Source organism: Pseudochaenichthys georgianus, chromosome 14, assembly GCF_902827115.2.
Source record: "Pseudochaenichthys georgianus chromosome 14, fPseGeo1.2, whole genome shotgun sequence".
Taxonomy (NCBI): Eukaryota; Metazoa; Chordata; class Actinopteri; order Perciformes; family Channichthyidae; genus Pseudochaenichthys; species Pseudochaenichthys georgianus.
The window spans coordinates 17,042,868-17,060,403 of NC_047516.1; the positions used below are offsets into that span (position 1 = coordinate 17,042,868).

The following is a 17,536-nucleotide window of genomic DNA, read 5'->3' on the forward strand; positions in this document are numbered from 1 at the left end:
AAAGATCGGAATCGGAAGAAAAAGATCGGGAATCTTTTTCTTTTTTTTAATAATTTTTTTTTCCAATAATTTTATTTAATGTTACAAAACAAAAATGACCATGCTCACGTCTTAAAGTCATCCTGAGGCCTTAGTTTTTGTTTAAAATTACACAGCATCATGTATGTGTTGGTTCTTTTGGGCTTGTTTTCATAGACCTGCGGGGCATACTACGAAGCAGGATTTTAGCTTAGCCGGCTAAATTCAGGGAAAACTCTGGCTTTCCGGTCCTACGAAGCTGGTTCTCTTTTTAGCAGGCTAGATCTCCATGGTAACTTATGCTTAGCGGCTAACCTGGTCAGGACCAGGTTAGGTTGCAGGCTAAGAGCTCAACTCAGTGAAAGCACTGCCTGCTGACCAATCAGAGCTCAGTGTGCGGAGTTTAAAGCGATCAAGTCATATTACAGGAGAAAGGAAATACAGAAAAGCTGCCGTTGCAGGAAAGATGGCCGGCAAAAATCACCGACTGAACGTGAACATTAATAGAATATCACCTCCCATCTTCAGAGCAATCTGACTATTATAACATTAGCGTTAAGAAAGCTTACTTAAATATCTGCCACAACATAAGTAACCCGATCAGAGTAACATTAAGTACAGTCTGCGGCATATCACTTCATAATGTATCATATATTTTCTTATCTGAGTCAGCTGAGCTGTATCTGGCCGTGCAACACTCACAGTGTCACATAGGCCTACTGTATGCAGAAATATTATTTTAAGCAACACATTAAGTTGACGAAACACTCGAGACAAATGTAATTAAAGTCAGATCCACTCGTGTTTTAGACGGGGCAGTGATATCATAAACCTGTTAATGTATGCATTCAAACACTTTTTCTGTTACCAGCTATATTCACCTTGCAGGTGCAGCTATGTGGCTTTTATCCTGGATAAAGTGTTTAAGTCATGGATGTTTAAAGTTTAACTTCTTCATATGTCTAATATTATAGTTGACTTTTCATTCAGGAAGTATGACGCTGCGCTGTCAGTATGCTTCTCCATGTTTGTGATTGGTCGAATGCTCCAAATACCACCCCTTTCATGTGAATGCGCACCTCACTAGATAGGACACGGCTGGCTTGAGCGATCCACTTGATAACCCGCGTCGTATTACCGTTTAGCGAGAGCGCGTATGTTTTGGATTAGGCCAACCGGCTAACTCAAACATATCCAGGTTAGGTTGAACCAGCTTCGTAGTACAGGCCCCTGGTTGCTTATTGCTTATAACAGAGTGGGCGCAGTGTCTAATAGTAGCAGTAAGCTAACGAGAGGCTACGTTCAGCTGGTGACTCGGGAGTCGGGACAGAGAAAATGTCAGCAGTTTGGAAGTATTATAAAATTGAAACCGAAGGCAGTGTAACAGCCAGATGCAAGGTTTGCAAGGCGGAGGTTCCGCGTGGTGGAAAGAACTGAGCTACGTTCAACATGACCAATCTAATACGCCACCTGAGAAACAAACACCAACAACAACACAGCGAGTACACTAGGGCTGTACCAGAATATTCGTTCGTTGTAGTACTATTCGGGTTTCAATTTCGTTATTCGAAAATTCGTTTTGTTTGTTTTTTCATTTTTTTCCCCGTTTTTTAAAAAAAAATTATTTATTGAAATCTCCAATATCAACGTAAGAGCTTGTGCCTCTTTGGGGGGTGCTAACACTTGCAAAGAATATGATATGTTTATTATACGGTTACATGCCGATTTACTGAAGCACGTTGCCCATAAACTACATATCCCACAATGCATCTCAAATTTCACTTCTCAGAATTTGACTTTTTTTCTCAGAACAAGTTTTTTTCTCAGAATTTGACTTATTTTCTTCAAAATATAAATTATTTTCTTAGAATTTGCCTTTTTCTCAGAATTAGATTTTTTTTTAAATCATTTTGTAACATTCTCACTGAAGAGACTTGCAATGATTTGCCCTAGACTTCTGCTTTCATACGTAGTTCATTATGAAGTTATTACCCTATCCGATAATAATCCAATGCAGAGGCAATGATGTAATATAATACATTATTTTATATATATTAAATATTTATATATATATTTTCATATAGTCTTAAAGTTACAACCGGCCCTTTGAGTGCAACCATAATGCTGATGTGGCCCGCGAAGAAATTGAGTTTGACAACCCTGCTGTAGAATAACAAAATGAATGCCGTGAATACACCGAAACACACGTGTTGAAGTGGTTCGCTGCTGATTACTATTGAATTGTGTTACTCCAGTAAGATGGAAATATAATACTTTGTTTATTCATGTTATGTTAAGCTGCTGTTGTTCATTGCATTATTACTAGACTAGTTAGTCTTAAGGCTAGAATTCTGCACTAAGCCACATTTTTATTTTATATTTATTATTTGTGACTGAATGTGAACTTGTGAAGCTAGTCAAGCTACCTCTTTCCAGTAGAGTTATTTTTGTTTTGTTACTGCACTATCTGCACTCAATTTGTTTACATGGTTATTTTGTGGTGGACCACTGATAAGCTTTATTTTGTTTTGATCCAATGCTGCTGCCTAGTGCTGCGTACCTGGACTCACATTCAGGTTCAGGTCCGGACTCAAGTCCAGAGGTTCAGGTTCAGGTCCGGACTTATAAGTCCGGACCTGAACCCATGGCTTGTGTCAAGTTGTGTGAGTAACTAAAGTGAACTTATTGTGAGCTAATTATCAATTGAAAATTAACTCATAATCAACTGAAATTCAAACTCGTCAGGTTTATTGTGCTCCCTTCCAACTTGTGTCTACATTTCTCTACAAAGTACAAATGGAAAAAAAACACTTTTTGCCACTTAGTCTACAAATGACTTATGACAGCAACTACAGTGAACTACTACAAAGTTTCATTTACTACTACAACATTTCATTTACCAAACTAAAGTAACCAAACAGTCCCTGAGCTGACTGAGCCTAAATCCCTAAAACGTTGCTGAAAGGTAGTGTAGAGTAGACTATACGCATTACACTGTTGCACACCTACTATAGGCTACACTGTAGTGACTGACTGTACAGTCAGTGTACTGTACTGTCTGTACACCATGTATTTTCTACAACTCTACATGTGTACATTATACAGTACATACTACATACATATTGATGTACATACTGTTAGAAATCAATGTTGATATGGCGTAATTTTGAATTAAATACACTATTTAATTTAAATCAGTTTTATTCTGAAAAAAACGGAAGTTCACACTATTAATTTAATACTTTTATTCTGAAAATTATTCACTTCCAGTTAGCATTAGCATGTGGCGAAATGCTACGTTTTCAAACCGTGAATCGAAGGTGAAATTACATGTGATGTTGTACACTGAGCACACTGGGATTAGCACTCATTTATTGACGCTGAATAACGTTTATCAGGGAATGTTTAAATAACCACAGACACTATTTTTTTGCGAGTCCAAGTACCGGTTCCCGACATTCCGGTTTTAACCGGACTTGAATCGAAACTTTTTACAAGTCCAGTACCGGTTCGGCGTACCGGTACGCAGCACTATGCACAACTGAACTGATCCAATGCTGCTGTGAAAAAAAGAAGCTATATCCATGTTGGATAGAATGGATAGTTGGGTACTGTCATTTAAATAAAAAAAATAACCTTAAGGGACAACTTGAATGCTTTTTTCCTTTTTTTTCTCTTAATGCATTGCATAAAGATCGGATCGGGAAAAATCGGTATCGGCAGATTGTCAAAATCAAATGTTCGGAATTGGATCGGGAGCAAAAAAAGGTGATCGGGACATCCCTAGTCGGTATACCGTTCAGCCGCTCGACAAACGGTGCTGCTATCGGTATATGTGTTACTTCTACTTCCTTAGTTTAACTTTAAACCATTCTGGTTGGTTGGGAACCCTCATCCCGTGTGATGTATCCGGTTTGAGACCCCTCTGATTGGCCACTGTAAATGCCACTCGTCATCTCTCTCAACAGCGCTCTTATTATTGTTGTGAGACTCCCACAGGCATGGCAGACAGAGTGAAGCGATCAAAGGTCTGGGTGCACTTTAAAAAAATGTAGTGGCGATAGTGCAAGGTGCAATCTATGTACTCAATTAGTTGCTTGTAAAGGGGGTAACACAAGCGACTTAATGAAGCATTTGCAAACGAGACACTCATTGAATCTAAAGCGGTGCAGAGTATTTGACAGCCTAAACAATGTGGCTGCTAGCAATACTGCTAGTGCTAATAGTGCTAGCGGGCTTCAGCCGTGCCATGTGTAAATATGACCTGAGCGAAGGCTCGCAGGCAGGTTAGCTGCTGGCACGGGTAATATGTTTTGTTTACCTGAGTGAAGTCTTGCAGGCACATTGCCTTGTCTTTTTTCAGTTTATTAACACTGACAGTGTATTAATGTGAGCTCCTACACCTATAATAATTTGGCCTTTCATTGAATGCTTTATAAACTAAACAGTTAAACTTACAGATGTCATTGTGAATTGGAAAACTGCATTTAAATGTTGTTAAAGGTCAACGTTTCAATGTATGGTTCAGCAATTGTTGGTCGTTTACTAGGAATTGACATATTTTAAGCTCAAATACTTTGTTCTATGTTTAAACCTTCAGACACATGTTGACGTGTTTCAGTTCAGCACATCATTTATTTTGTGATGATTTAAAAGTACAATCCAGAATAATATATGTACTCTAGGGATGTGCATCTCCATCACTGAGGCCGATGCGATGCGCATCTCGATATGTTGCCACGATACGATACATTAACGATACATTTTAAACACCAGGCGATGCGATACGATACACCCCTGTTGCGATACAGTTCGATACGATTTGATTCAACATTATGCGATTCGGTGCGATTCAACCCGATGCAAAAATAATGATACTTCAATATGGTACGACAGAGGATTTTTGTTTTATTCCTTATATGCAGCAAATCATACATTAACAAAAAAGTGCTTTACATATTTTGTACTGCACATCCCATCATGCCGTTTATTTGTTTACCTTTAAAAGCTCTCCAGAGTAGGCTACAGTACAATTGTATAACACCTCACAGTTAAACAATGTAAGGATGCATTGCTCATGATTAACAATGTGCAAATAACAGCTACCATAGAGCAATGCCCATACAGCTGCCAGCCTGATGTGCTTAACACTCATTCATAGGCTAACTCACCAGTGAGCAGTAAGCAGTGGGTTCTATATGAACAATAAAGAATGCAAATAACCTTTCACAAACAGCTCTTTCATAACTGCTTACAGTAAGGAAGACATTTAAATTATTATTGGCCGTCACAGGCTGCTGTAAACTAAACACCACTCTCTGACAGAACACCTCACTGAGTGATTGAACTCGTATGTCTAACTTTCAGGTTTCTCTTTTCAGCCGCAGACTAGGGCTGCACGATTTTGGGAAAAAATCTAATTGCGATTTTTCTGACAAATATTGCGATTGCGATTCGAATTGCGATATTTGTTTTTAAGCGACCCAACGGAAGTTTATTGTAAAATGCGGCCATATCTCCGGCTAGGAAGGTCGTATCAACGTGCTCCCGTCTCTAGCACCCCCGCAGCCCGAGCTACGAGTGAAATAACTAAACTTACATTAAACTTCCGTTGGGTTGCTTTAAAGTCAAGCTTCAGTTTAAGATTCATCCTGTAATAGATGTAAAACATGTGATGGAGCATTACTAACCTGACTCAGATGGTTTGTTTCACCAAACCATCTCGGAAAGCTCCATTGGAAGCCATTTGGAAAGGTGCCTGGAAAGGCACTTTAAAAAATACTTGGCAGGTGATTGGATCAATCTGTCTATCACCTTCTATCATGGGCCACTTCTGATTCGTTAACAATGACTGGTACATGTGGAGCACAGCACTTCTGATTGGTGTGGATGACTGACACACAAGAAGAACAACGATGTTTTAAAAAAATCGCATCGTGTCAATTTTCGATTTGAAATAGATGAATCGTTCAGCCCTAATGGACACATTGCTGCCTCTTTAATATCTTTAATGGAAGAGAGCTACTGGCAAGAGAGAGAGGGGTCCGTTTGGTATTGTTGCCAAAGAGCAGCGTAAAGTGCAGCATGGCTGATTTACCCATTAGTGATGTACTTCATTGAAAGTCATAGCTGATTTTGCATCTTGTAAATGTCCTAAATAGGAATTTGGTGTGATCCGTGACAGGCTACAGACGCTGCCCTGAATTGTTGAACACAATGGTAGCAGCAGCTCCGGTGAAAAGTCAGCCTGGTCTCTGAATACAGCAATTTCATCCCCGATTCAGCTTGTAGAAAGCTATTAGTGTGCTGTGAATACCTCGCTGAATATTTCACGAGTCTCTATTGCAGCTTTCTGTCGCAGCCTTGAAGTATTAAAAAGGTTTGCCTCTGGTTCAAAATAGTAGGCAATGTGCCGCCTTCTTACTTTTTGTTATTCGGTTGAGGTTCAGCAATTCTTCAAGGTTTATTGTTTTTAGTCCCTTTCTCTTTGTTCTCCGTCTAACCTTCTTTCTGTCTCTCCTCTAATTCTTTACAAATGTTGCTTTCTCTCTCCCCAGGCAGTGAGAGCTCAAGAGATGGCTCACTCTAAAGCTCGAGTCACAGATGGGAAGGTGACCTACCCCCCGGGGGTCAAGGAGATTTCTGACAAAATCTCCAAAGAGGAAATGGTCCGTAGGCTCAAGGTCAGTGTCTGCAGCAGCCGGCTCCTCTGTTTACTGTGTGCTCAGATCAGGGGATTCTCAGGCGTATCTAAGTGTTATTGACATATTGGCTTTCATGTTTTTAGAACAGGATTTTGTTAAATATTGTAGTAATATTTATGTTTTTACATTTAAAAGATTTTAAAAGTTGTACTGTCTCTGTTTAACTTGTTAAACATTAGGTTACGACAGCTCTTGCATTATTAAAATATGTATTATTTGGTGCAAATGAACACGTTTAATTATAGGAGGGACATAAAACCTATTTATTGCAAGCTTAAGTTAGTCGAAAACTAATCTAGGTAGTTATCCAACCCAGCCACTAACCTCCAGCCTTCCCCCCCCCCCCCATGCTCTTCTAGATGGTTGTCAAGACCTTCATGGACATGGACCAGGACTCTGAGGAGGAGAAGGAGCTGTACCTGAACCTGGCCCTCCACCTGGCCTCAGACTTCTTCCTCAAACATCCTGACAAGGACGTGCGTCTGCTGGTAGCCTGCTGCCTGGCAGACATATTCAGGATCTACGCCCCCGAGGCGCCCTACACCTCCCCCGATAAACTAAAGGCAAGACCATGAACATTTAGCTCCAGCGAATCTCGGATCACTAGGATTAGTCTCTCACTGTTTTAATTATGTTTTCCTGTTGCCTTTTCTCTGGAGTATCCACCTTAACCTTACTGACCAGTAGATTTGTATTTTTATTTGCCAACTTGGAAGTTGGTCTGAAATTTGATCCGCATTTGGCTGGAAACTTGAAACACCTTTTTATTGAGCTTCTAAACACAACCTGTTTATTTGACAGACACTAATCAGCATTCAGTAACCAAATACATGTTTCTTTGTTGTCTCCAGGACATTTTCATGTTCATCACCAGGCAGCTCAAAGGACTGGAGGACACGAAAAGCGCTCAGTTCAACAGATACTTCTACCTGCTTGAGGTATGTGTGTGGATAAGTGGTCGGGCTACGAGTCCAATGCAGGATTTTTTTTTTTTTGTGTCATTTAAGATTTGTATAAACATTTTCACATTTTTAGAACAGACCCCCCCCCCCCCCCAATTATTCTCACACACACACACCTACATACACGTAAAGCATGTAGCTGTAGCTCCCTAGGACAATGCATATTTTCCAATGCAGTATTGATTCTCCTTATCTAGTCTGTATCCTTTTAGAATCACCCATAGTGCTTTTAGAAAAGTATCTCTTGGTATAACTAATTAAAATGCAATGATCTCAATCACTTTGTTTGTTGGATTTTAAAGAGTAAACTTTTTAGGGTGGTAGTCAGTCAAACAGACGCTGACGATCTACATGGAGAATAAAGGTGGAACGTTTATAAAATAGCTTAGAGTAGCTTTATGTCTTAAAACATGTCTGTAAAGGACCTTTAAAATAAGGTTTAGCCGGAAATGTTTCGGATAAGTTACCATGGTAACCCGCGCCAGACAAATGCAAACCTTCATTGAAAAACAGAATTTCTAAAAATAAGCCTGGTTTACCAGGTAATCTCTATGAAATCCCTCCTTTGGGTAATCTATGGGTTTTGGGTTGTATGTGAATGTGTAACAGGTTTCTTTGGCATCTTAACATTTCTGTACTTCGCATAGTAACCTTACACTGCTGGGGAACAATTGATGGTTTTGAATAGTATTTGCTCTCTTGTATTAGAAGTAACCGCTCTATATCAATAAGGAAAGAGCAGCTCCTTGATCTTTTTTGTACTTTTTTGTTGATGGAATGATATTGTATTTATTGGTTTAAAAATGGCAACACACATTTCTCCACATAAGATTAACGTGACAACCTGTGCTGGAGTATATGACTTGTTGACCTAACAAATCATTTTTCCAAATAAGCATTGCTAGTTGTTTAGATAATCTGTGAATTTAGCAAAGTATTTGACCTTTCGTCCTCTGAATACATTTACTAATTCATGTGTTTATTCAAGACCTTATGTAACGGTATCGTAAATAAATGATGCTGAGGGCGAGTGAAGAGACATAAATCAGGAAGCAGTGACACGCCATGCACACTCTCCCACCGTGCAACAGAAGCTTATGGAAAACATGTTCCTCTATATCTGGCAGAGTTGTTGCTCTCCTTCAGGCTGCTGCATACTCTCAGTAGGAATGACTTAAAATAGATAATAATAAATATTGTATGCCTCCTAAAAAATTACAAGCCTAAGTCTCTCAGTCTTTGTATTATTCTTTTAAAGGTCCCATGTCATGCTTTTCCGGTTATTACCCGTCCCCTTGTGTGTTATGAAGGTTTTTATAGATGTAAACGGTCTGCAGAGTCAAAACCCTCAAAGTACACCATGTAGGGAGTAAAACTCTAAAACAGAAAAAAACTCCCCAAAACGCCTCGTTGGAGATACGTCACTGTCCATTTGATTCTTCCGGGGACATCATGATGTCATGTCGTACCCGGAACGAAATGGACCAATCCGTGGAGCCGTTACGTTACGTCCGCGGAGCCGTTACATTAAGCCCCCGCTGATTGGTACAAATTGACCAATCCACGGACTTCCTCACACACTCAGTGCATGCAGCTCTGCTGAACTCTCCTCCCTGGCTGCAGGCTGATAACAGACAGTTGGGATTGCGGTGAAATTCTCTCTGCAGACTAGAGATGTGCATCTCCATCACTGAGGCCGATGCGATGCGCATCTCGATACGTTGCCACGATACGATACATCAACGATACATTTGAAACACCAGGCGATGCGATACGATACGATTCACCCCTGTTGCGATAGAGTTCGATACGATTTGATTCAACATTATGAGATTCGGTGCGATACAATGCGATTCAACACGATGCAAAAATAATGATACTTCAATATGGTACGACAGAGGATTTTTGTTTTATTCCTTATATGCAGCAAATCATACTTTAACAAAAAAGTGCTTTACATATTTGGTACTGCACATCCCATCATGCTGTTATTTTTTTTTACCTTTAAAAGCTCTCCAGAGTACAATACAATTGTATAACACCTCACAGTTAAACAATGTAAGGATGCATTGCTCATGATTAACAATGTGCAAATAACAGCTACCATAGTGCAATGCCCATACAGCTGCCAGCCTGATGTGCTTAACACTCATCCATAGGCTAACTCACCAGTGAGCAGAAGGCAGTGGGTTCTATATGAACAATAAAGAATACAAATAACCTTTCACAAACAGGTATTTCATAACTGCTTACAGTAAGGAAGACATTTAAATTATTATTGGCCGTCACAGGCTGCTGTAAACTAAACACCACTCTCTCTGACAGAACACCTCACTGAGTGATTTAACTCATATGTCTAACTTTCAGGTTTCTCTTTTCAGCCGCAGACCCCATGTCGCCTCTTTATGTGCGTTGCTAAGTTCCTCGTACTACTTGTGTACTTTAAAGCGGCTCGGCATCGTTAACAATTTGCGAGCGATTTTTCAAGTTGACCGTCTGTAGTATAGTGCCGCGCACATATACCATCAGGACGTTACTGATGGGGTGCGGCTGCGGAGTGATACTGTGTGTATGCAAGCCCGCATCTGGACAGATCTATGTATCATGGCTGTAGACCTGTTAAGTAATAAAGATACCTCATACAAAGGTCTACGGATACCTTATTACTCTCCATGACCTGCGGTCAACTATATAGCATAAAGGATTATTACACCGTCTTTCTTGAACAATCCGAAGTGTTGCCAAACGTTTGATTTGTAGGTATTTTTCGGTGCGCTGCGTTTCTCTTTCTCCTCAACTTCCGTGTGTGTTGATAACTGAGACTCTCGGCCTCCGTAGTGGCGAAGCAAATATCAAAGATCGTCTCTGCTGAGCGTTGACAAGATGAGGGGATTTTATATGAATGAATCGTTTTTTTACCGATGCAAAGACGCTACGCAATCGATGCATCGCGAGTTCAACCTGGTTCAACCTAAACTGTAACCGATGTGCACTCTTTCAACCGGTGCACTCGCATCTTGAACGTTTATGCCGGTGCACCGATGCGAATCGGTGAATCTTAACATCTCTACTGCAGACTAGGGGTGTAACGGTTCACAGAAGTCACGGTTCGGTTCGTACCTCGGTTTGGGGGTCACGGTTCGGTACAACAAGAAAAAGCAAAAAAAGTCCCAAATGCATAATTCCAGGTTTGTTGTTATTTATTTTTGAACAGTAGTGCAAGTTTCAGTTTCAAAATAAGGAACTCTGACATTTTTAATAATTAACTGTATTAAACAGTTAAAAACAAACCATAAACAGTACACTCAGATGGCCATATTATCTATAATGGCTGATGTCAAACAAAAAGGTTTCATCAAGCTGTAAAACTAAAAAGAATGTCTTGAAAATATTACATCTTAAATAATAAGAAAGTGTTTCAAGAGCGCAAAGTCGTTGAAAAACATATGCCAAAAGCTTCCGTTATTTATTTTGGTTTCACGGCTTTCATGTCTATTGGCTTCTTAAAAACAGCGGGGATCAGCTGTTGAACTGCTGTTGTCTTTTGCGGGGCTCCGGTGATTGGCAAATCTGGGTGATCCCTTCTGATATGATTTAGCATGTTTGGCGTGTGTTCCCATTAGCATACTGCACCGCTATCGAACAACGCCGACACACCGTCCTCGTCGGATCCACCACTCGCACACTTCTCGTTATTGTAGTCCACAGGGAATCCGAAATGTTCCCACACAGCTGATTTAAAAGAAGCAGGTGGGTTCTAGCTCCTGTGTGTTATCTGAAATCGCCATACTAACTTTTCTTCTTCTTGTATTTAGTTCGTTTTGTTGTTGTGTTTCTTCTTGTGCTTTTAGGCGCAATACCGCCCCCTGGATTATAGATAGTGTAGTGGATGCTGCCCTGAAGGCCAGACTTTTTTCCCACTCGTAAAAAAAAAGGCGTATTCGCCGTGTGACTGCATGTGCCGAACCGTGACGGTACGGGACGAATACAGATACCGTTACACCCCTACTGCAGACCCATTCTCACAGCGTTTATCAACCTTTTTGTTACTCGGTATCAAGCCACACTTATTGTTTTTACTTCGGCTGTGACTTTGTGTGTGCTCAGGATGAGTTTGGTTGTGTTTCGCTGTGTATCGCTAAACAAGGAAATCACACCTCCACGGAGCTCAGCGCGATTCACAACGTCCCAACTGGTCCCGACCAATCGGAGCACACTGGGCTCACAGGGAGGGGGGGGGCAAGAGCTCCAATGAGCCGTTTAGTGGAGAGAGTGAATACACATACTTTACAGAGATGCTGTATGCGAAACCAATGTGAGTTTGGAAAATTGCACAGTATAAATCTATTCTAGTAGACCTCAACAATGGAATTATGATCAGTGGAAATGGCCATGACATGGGACCTTTAAGAATGGTTTGGGTTTTCATGCTTAATTGTGTGTTTTTAATTTGCTCTGGTTTGTCTAATGAGAGTTGTGCCCTCTGGTGAAAATAAATATCTTTTGTAATTTAAAAAAGGGTTGTAAAAGGGTTATACTTGGACATTCAGGAGCAATTTTAGGACTGGCAGGTTTAATTATGTATTTTTTGCAACACCAGAGAAATCAAAAAGACTTAGCCAAGAAGGGGTTTATTTAATAAGTTGTCTAAATCTAAAGCTGATTGGAAACTAAACTAAACAAGGTATCATTATACTACTTGAAAACCATAATGAATAATAATGAATGCTAACTTAGGAGTTGCATTACCTGAATCTGTTGCTTTAAACACAGTCAGCGGCTAGCCGGTGAACATAAATCAGGCATTTAGGAGCTAAAGAGACAGATATTTCTCTCACAAGTCGGTTGATACCAAAAAAACAAAGGAAAAAAATGATTTAAAGGAAATGACCCTGTTCTTATTTCTCCTGACTAGTTTGCATGTGTATTGTGAATTGTGTTGTCACTAACGGTGTCCCTCCTCTCTTTTTGTTCAGAACATAGCATGGGTGAAGTCCTACAACATTTGCTTTGAACTCGAAGACAGCAATGAGATTTTCACCCAGCTTTACAGAACACTCTTCCAGGTCATCAAGTAAGTCGTTTTTATAAAAGCCCATCTCAGCTGGATTGTTAGTATTTGTGTTTCACATTCCCTCCTTATTTGCTCTGGCAGTCCTTAAACTCAGAGATGAGCCCTTACAGCACCATCTGGAACCTTAAATGTGTCTCTACTGCTAAATAATGAAACAGCAAATTACCCGTCCGGTTGTTTCCCTTTGATTGCATTCCTCTTCCCTCTTTACTCTGCTCTCAATTTCATTCTGCTGAGCACAACCTTGAGTGCTGAATTCTGCAGTACAGAGCTTGGCTCTTTGCCATTGGAGCAACATTGTGCTTGTGTTTGTGTCAAAGTTGTGCCAACACAAGGCTTTTTATTATTATTTTGGAACAGCTCTGCTTAAAATGTTTGCAGTGAGCCAGAAGGTGTAGGGAAATGCAGTCCTAATATGTTTGGGGGTGTATGACAGAGTAAATAGGAGGTAATGAGACTAGTAATGCCTGGCAGTGTTGAGGAAAGCAGTCTCGGAGATACAAATCTAGGTAATAATTGCCTTCCTGCTGTAATGCAGATCATTATAAACCAGTACACCCACTCTGTGTTATCAGTGCTTCGCAGTCTGTTTGTGTGAGGACAGTTTGTTTTCAAGATGAGAGATGCAGCAAAGGAAACGCATGAAACTTACAAAACAGAGAAATATCTGACATTTCACTAAAGCTACTCTTTTTCAGTTTCTACCTGAATAGGATTGTGGAATATTATATTTGAAAGTCATGCAATGAAGCCAATCTTGACCTTTGTCAATCTCTCGCCTTGTTTCCCTAGCAACGGCCACAACCAGAAAGTGCACATGCATATGGTGGACCTGATGAGCTCCATCATCTGTGAGGGAGACACCGTGTCGCAGGAGCTGTTGGACACTGTGTTGGTCAACCTGGTGCCAGCTCACAAGGTATCTGCTCCATGTATAGATACACATGTTCTCAATCAAACAAGAAGCAACATATATCCATGTATACACGCATTGTCACACAATAAATGTTGATAAAAAGAGCATCTCAGTACCTGACAGTCTGAACTGAGTGTATTGTTTTCCATTCCCTTTAATTCAATGAGCCCCCTGCAGGCGGTAGTTGGTAACGCAGCTCAGGAGTTTGTGCTGAAACATCCGTCTGGTACAAGCAAGCTAATGGGGTTCTTTTGAGTTTATACCACAAAATGATGGACTACACCCGTATTTTTCACATTGTGTATAGTTTCTCTCATCTGTCTGATCATGTTATCTACCCTGCTGATGTTTTATTCACCACTTGTTGTCTTTCTGTCTAGAATTTAAATAAACAAGCATATGACCTGGCCAAAGCTCTGCTGAAGAGGACTGCTCAGGCTATCGAGCCTTACATCACCAATGTAAGATCTTTGACACACTGGATGTATTTTCTGTACCCAACACCCTGCAGTCATGTTCAATATAGTCATCAAATTCAGAAATGATGCTTGATAGAGATGTGCGATTTGTACGGGTGAAACAGTGGACGCTGTAGCTTCAGAGTTTGTTTCACGTCGTCTAATTGGAAGAGCATGACACGATGAGCCATGATAAAAAATGTCTTGGCACTGTGAGAGGTTTGTGTCTGAGCAAATGATGCGTTGGACATAAAAATCAGCTGTTGGACATAAAACATTGATGCTTCTAAATAGTTGTGCTGAGGCTCGCGTGGTAAACCTGCACCTGCAGTGATGTAAATTCAGATTTTTACTGGATATTGGTGGAATAGTCCCATAACTGGAGGTGTGCTTGAGCTCAACAGTGAATCACTAGCGATGCTATTCTGTATCTCACCTGTGAGCAGTGTGTTCTTCTTCCCAAAGATCACAATATAAATAAATCACCTTACCATCTTTGTTCTTATTTTATCCTGACAGCTAATATCATCTTGAGTATCTGCCTCTACATTTGTTTTAATGCAGAGATATAAACACATCCTTAAGAACGCCTTAAAAAAAGGAGCTTCATGTCAGAATAGTCACAGCTTGAGTTTCAGGACCCTGTGGGCTTTCTTTTGTCCTTGTGTGTTATCAGTAACCATGAATCCTCCCTCTCTGTGCTCTTCATCAGTTCTTCAACCAGGTGCTGATGCTGGGAAAGACCTCGGTCAGCGATCTGTCCGAGCATGTTTTCGACCTCATCTTGGAGCTTTACAACATCGACAGCCATCTGCTGCTCTCAGTGCTTCCGCAGCTCGAGTTCAAGCTCAAGGTAAAGAAAAACACTACGTCAGTTAAAGGGGACCTATCATGCAAAATGCACTTTTTGATGTCTTTTATACATAAGGATGTGTCCCCGGTGTGTCAGGGAACTCACGCAGCGTCAGAAAATAAAACCCTCTCTCTTTTCCTCCGTACCCACATCTCTAAAAACGGGGCTACAACGGAGCTGATCCAGATTTGAGTCCGGTATGGCGTAATATCGGAAATGTAGGCTGGCTTTACACCCACGGCCCTATCAGAAACAATGCCCGACTGTTTGGGAGGCGTGTGGCGTAGTGGGTTGTCCGTAGGTGTTCGGATCAGGGGGTCACAGGTTCAAACCCCGCTGCAGTCAGCATGTCGTTGTGTCCCTGGGCAAGACACTTCACCCCAAATTGCTCCTGTGGGGATTGCCCACAGTATTGAGTGTGTAAGTCGCTTTGGATAAAAGCGTCTAACAAGTAATGTAATATGGTCGGTGCATGTTTACATTAGCATCGCTAACACTCGGAGCTAACCTGTACTGGAGAGCATGTGTGTGAAGAAGCAGGAAATAAAAAGGAACTCACCTTGTGGTATAACCGGCAAGAGAGAAAGCCTTTGAGCTCCAGACTGTTTCAGAGATAATCCTTGATAATCCACGATATGGCGTTTCATCACGGCAGTATTTAGTTTAGACGGTAGCTGCCGGGTCCGCATGAGCTCAGCCCCCTCCTTTTTTATTTATCAATTTATTGAATTTTTTTAAAGCTTTATACTCAAAATCAGCACTTTTAAAACAGGAAGTGAAATGGAGGGATATGAGGCATGGCTAGAATGGGTGATCTGTTTGGTATTTTGAGCAGACGTGTTTTTTATATATTTGTATATATCTGAGACCTATGCTATTGCCTAGCATGATGGGTCCACTTTAAACAAATAAAGCGCCGAAGTGCATTGTGGTTTTCAGACTTTCAATGTTTATTGCTGTTTGTTATTTTGCTTTGTGGGTCTAAATGAAGACTTTCATGTTGTTTATATAGTTATTTTATGCAACACCTTAACGCATCCATTAGGATTTTGACTGATAAACACCTTTTATTATGGTTATTGTTATCATTAGATTTAGTTGTGATAATAGCAGCCATAAAGGTAGAAGTATCAGCAAAGCTTTTGTTATGGAGTTGATCCATACGCCATACTAAAGACCCACAGTCTCTGACCTATTACCAACAGAATTGCACATGTTCACTTTCTCTGCAGGTTTGTTGATTCATATTAGAAAGATAATGCAGTCAGTATAATGTTGCCTCGGCAGCGTCTCACAAAGGCCTCCCGCTGATGGATAACGCTCATTTAACCGTTCAGAGGGAGTGTAGATCACCGCCTCTCCTCAAAATAATAGCTGCGATAAAATCTCCCCCACAGACTGCACACTCTCCCTCTGTCTCTCAGCTTCAATCATTCATTGTCTCACCTTCACGTTTTTCATGTCTATCCATCCTCACTGCTTTTCTTCTTTCGTCCTCTCTCCTTCACACCTTGTCTCTTCATTTTTGTCTTAACGTCTCATTGTCTCCGATGTTTTAAAACAAGATTGATACTATAGAAACTGCCGCCTTTGTGTTATGGGAGTGTTTTGAATGTGGTCAATGTAAATGACTTGGCCCATTGGAAACAGCCAAACTCTGCATCATCCCTCTGTGTGTGTGTCTGCAGAGTAATGATAATGACGAGAGGCTGCAGGTGGTGAAGCTGCTGGCTAAGATGTTTGGAGCCAAGGACTCTGAGCTGGCCGCACAGAACAAACCGCTGTGGCAGTGTTACCTTGGCAGGTGGGTTTCAGAAATGTGGCTTTTACATATACAGATGCTTAACGTCTGATAAAAACTGTATTTGACGTATGATCAAAAGGGTTAATTTTCATTTTCAATGTTTAATGTGTTTGGCTTACTCATTCGTACAAAACAGCCGTTCAACTGGTTATTTGAGTTTCACACAAGTCATTATTAAAGTCTTTGACAAATTACAACAAGGGTATTAAGTGGTAAACATGAAAACCACACATTTTAGAAATTACTTTTTGCTATACTCGGTTGTAGAGAAGCTTTTGGGTGAGATTTTCTTCCCAGCCTATGATTTGTGTACATTATAGTCACTTGTGTTTTGCACCCTGAGATACACCGTGTGGATATGCAGCAAATCCCTGCTGGGTTATTTGTCTTTTTGCCTTGTGGAGATCCTGATATTAACATGAATTTATTTCCTCAAAAGGTTTAACGACATCCATGTGCCCATCAGACTGGAGTGTGTTAAGTTTGCCAGTCATTGTCTCATGAACCACCCAGACCTGGCCAAAGACCTCACAGGTAAATCAGCTGAAAGTGAATTTGTTTAAAATGTTTCATTGTGGTCATTTTGCCACTATGTTCCAGTGATACCATAACACATTGACACTTTTAATAATAGGTTAAAAGATAATTAGTGTGTTATTTGTAAAAATAGAAGCCATTGCTGGGTGTTTTCTATGTGTTAGAGACGTCACGTTCTTTCACTTCCCACTCATTTGCCCCCGTTTTCTT

The 17,536-nt window shown here is 40.6% G+C and overlaps 1 protein-coding gene across 2 annotated transcripts in view; it reads left to right on the forward strand.

Moving 5' to 3' along the window:
- Window positions 1-17,536, forward strand: part of pds5b (PDS5 cohesin associated factor B) — a 56,994-nt gene that overhangs the window by 21,660 nt on the left and 17,798 nt on the right. For both annotated transcript variants that reach the window (XM_034099045.1, XM_034099046.1), the window contains exons 2-10: window positions 6,576-6,701; window positions 7,082-7,285; window positions 7,574-7,660; window positions 12,661-12,758; window positions 13,551-13,677; window positions 14,055-14,135; window positions 14,845-14,985; window positions 16,674-16,789; window positions 17,229-17,323. In XM_034099045.1, coding sequence (XP_033954936.1) covers window positions 6,594-6,701; window positions 7,082-7,285; window positions 7,574-7,660; window positions 12,661-12,758; window positions 13,551-13,677; window positions 14,055-14,135; window positions 14,845-14,985; window positions 16,674-16,789; window positions 17,229-17,323 — 1,057 coding nt within the window. In that variant the 5' untranslated portion in view covers window positions 6,576-6,593. The remainder of the gene's footprint in view (window positions 1-6,575; window positions 6,702-7,081; window positions 7,286-7,573; window positions 7,661-12,660; window positions 12,759-13,550; window positions 13,678-14,054; window positions 14,136-14,844; window positions 14,986-16,673; window positions 16,790-17,228; window positions 17,324-17,536) is intronic.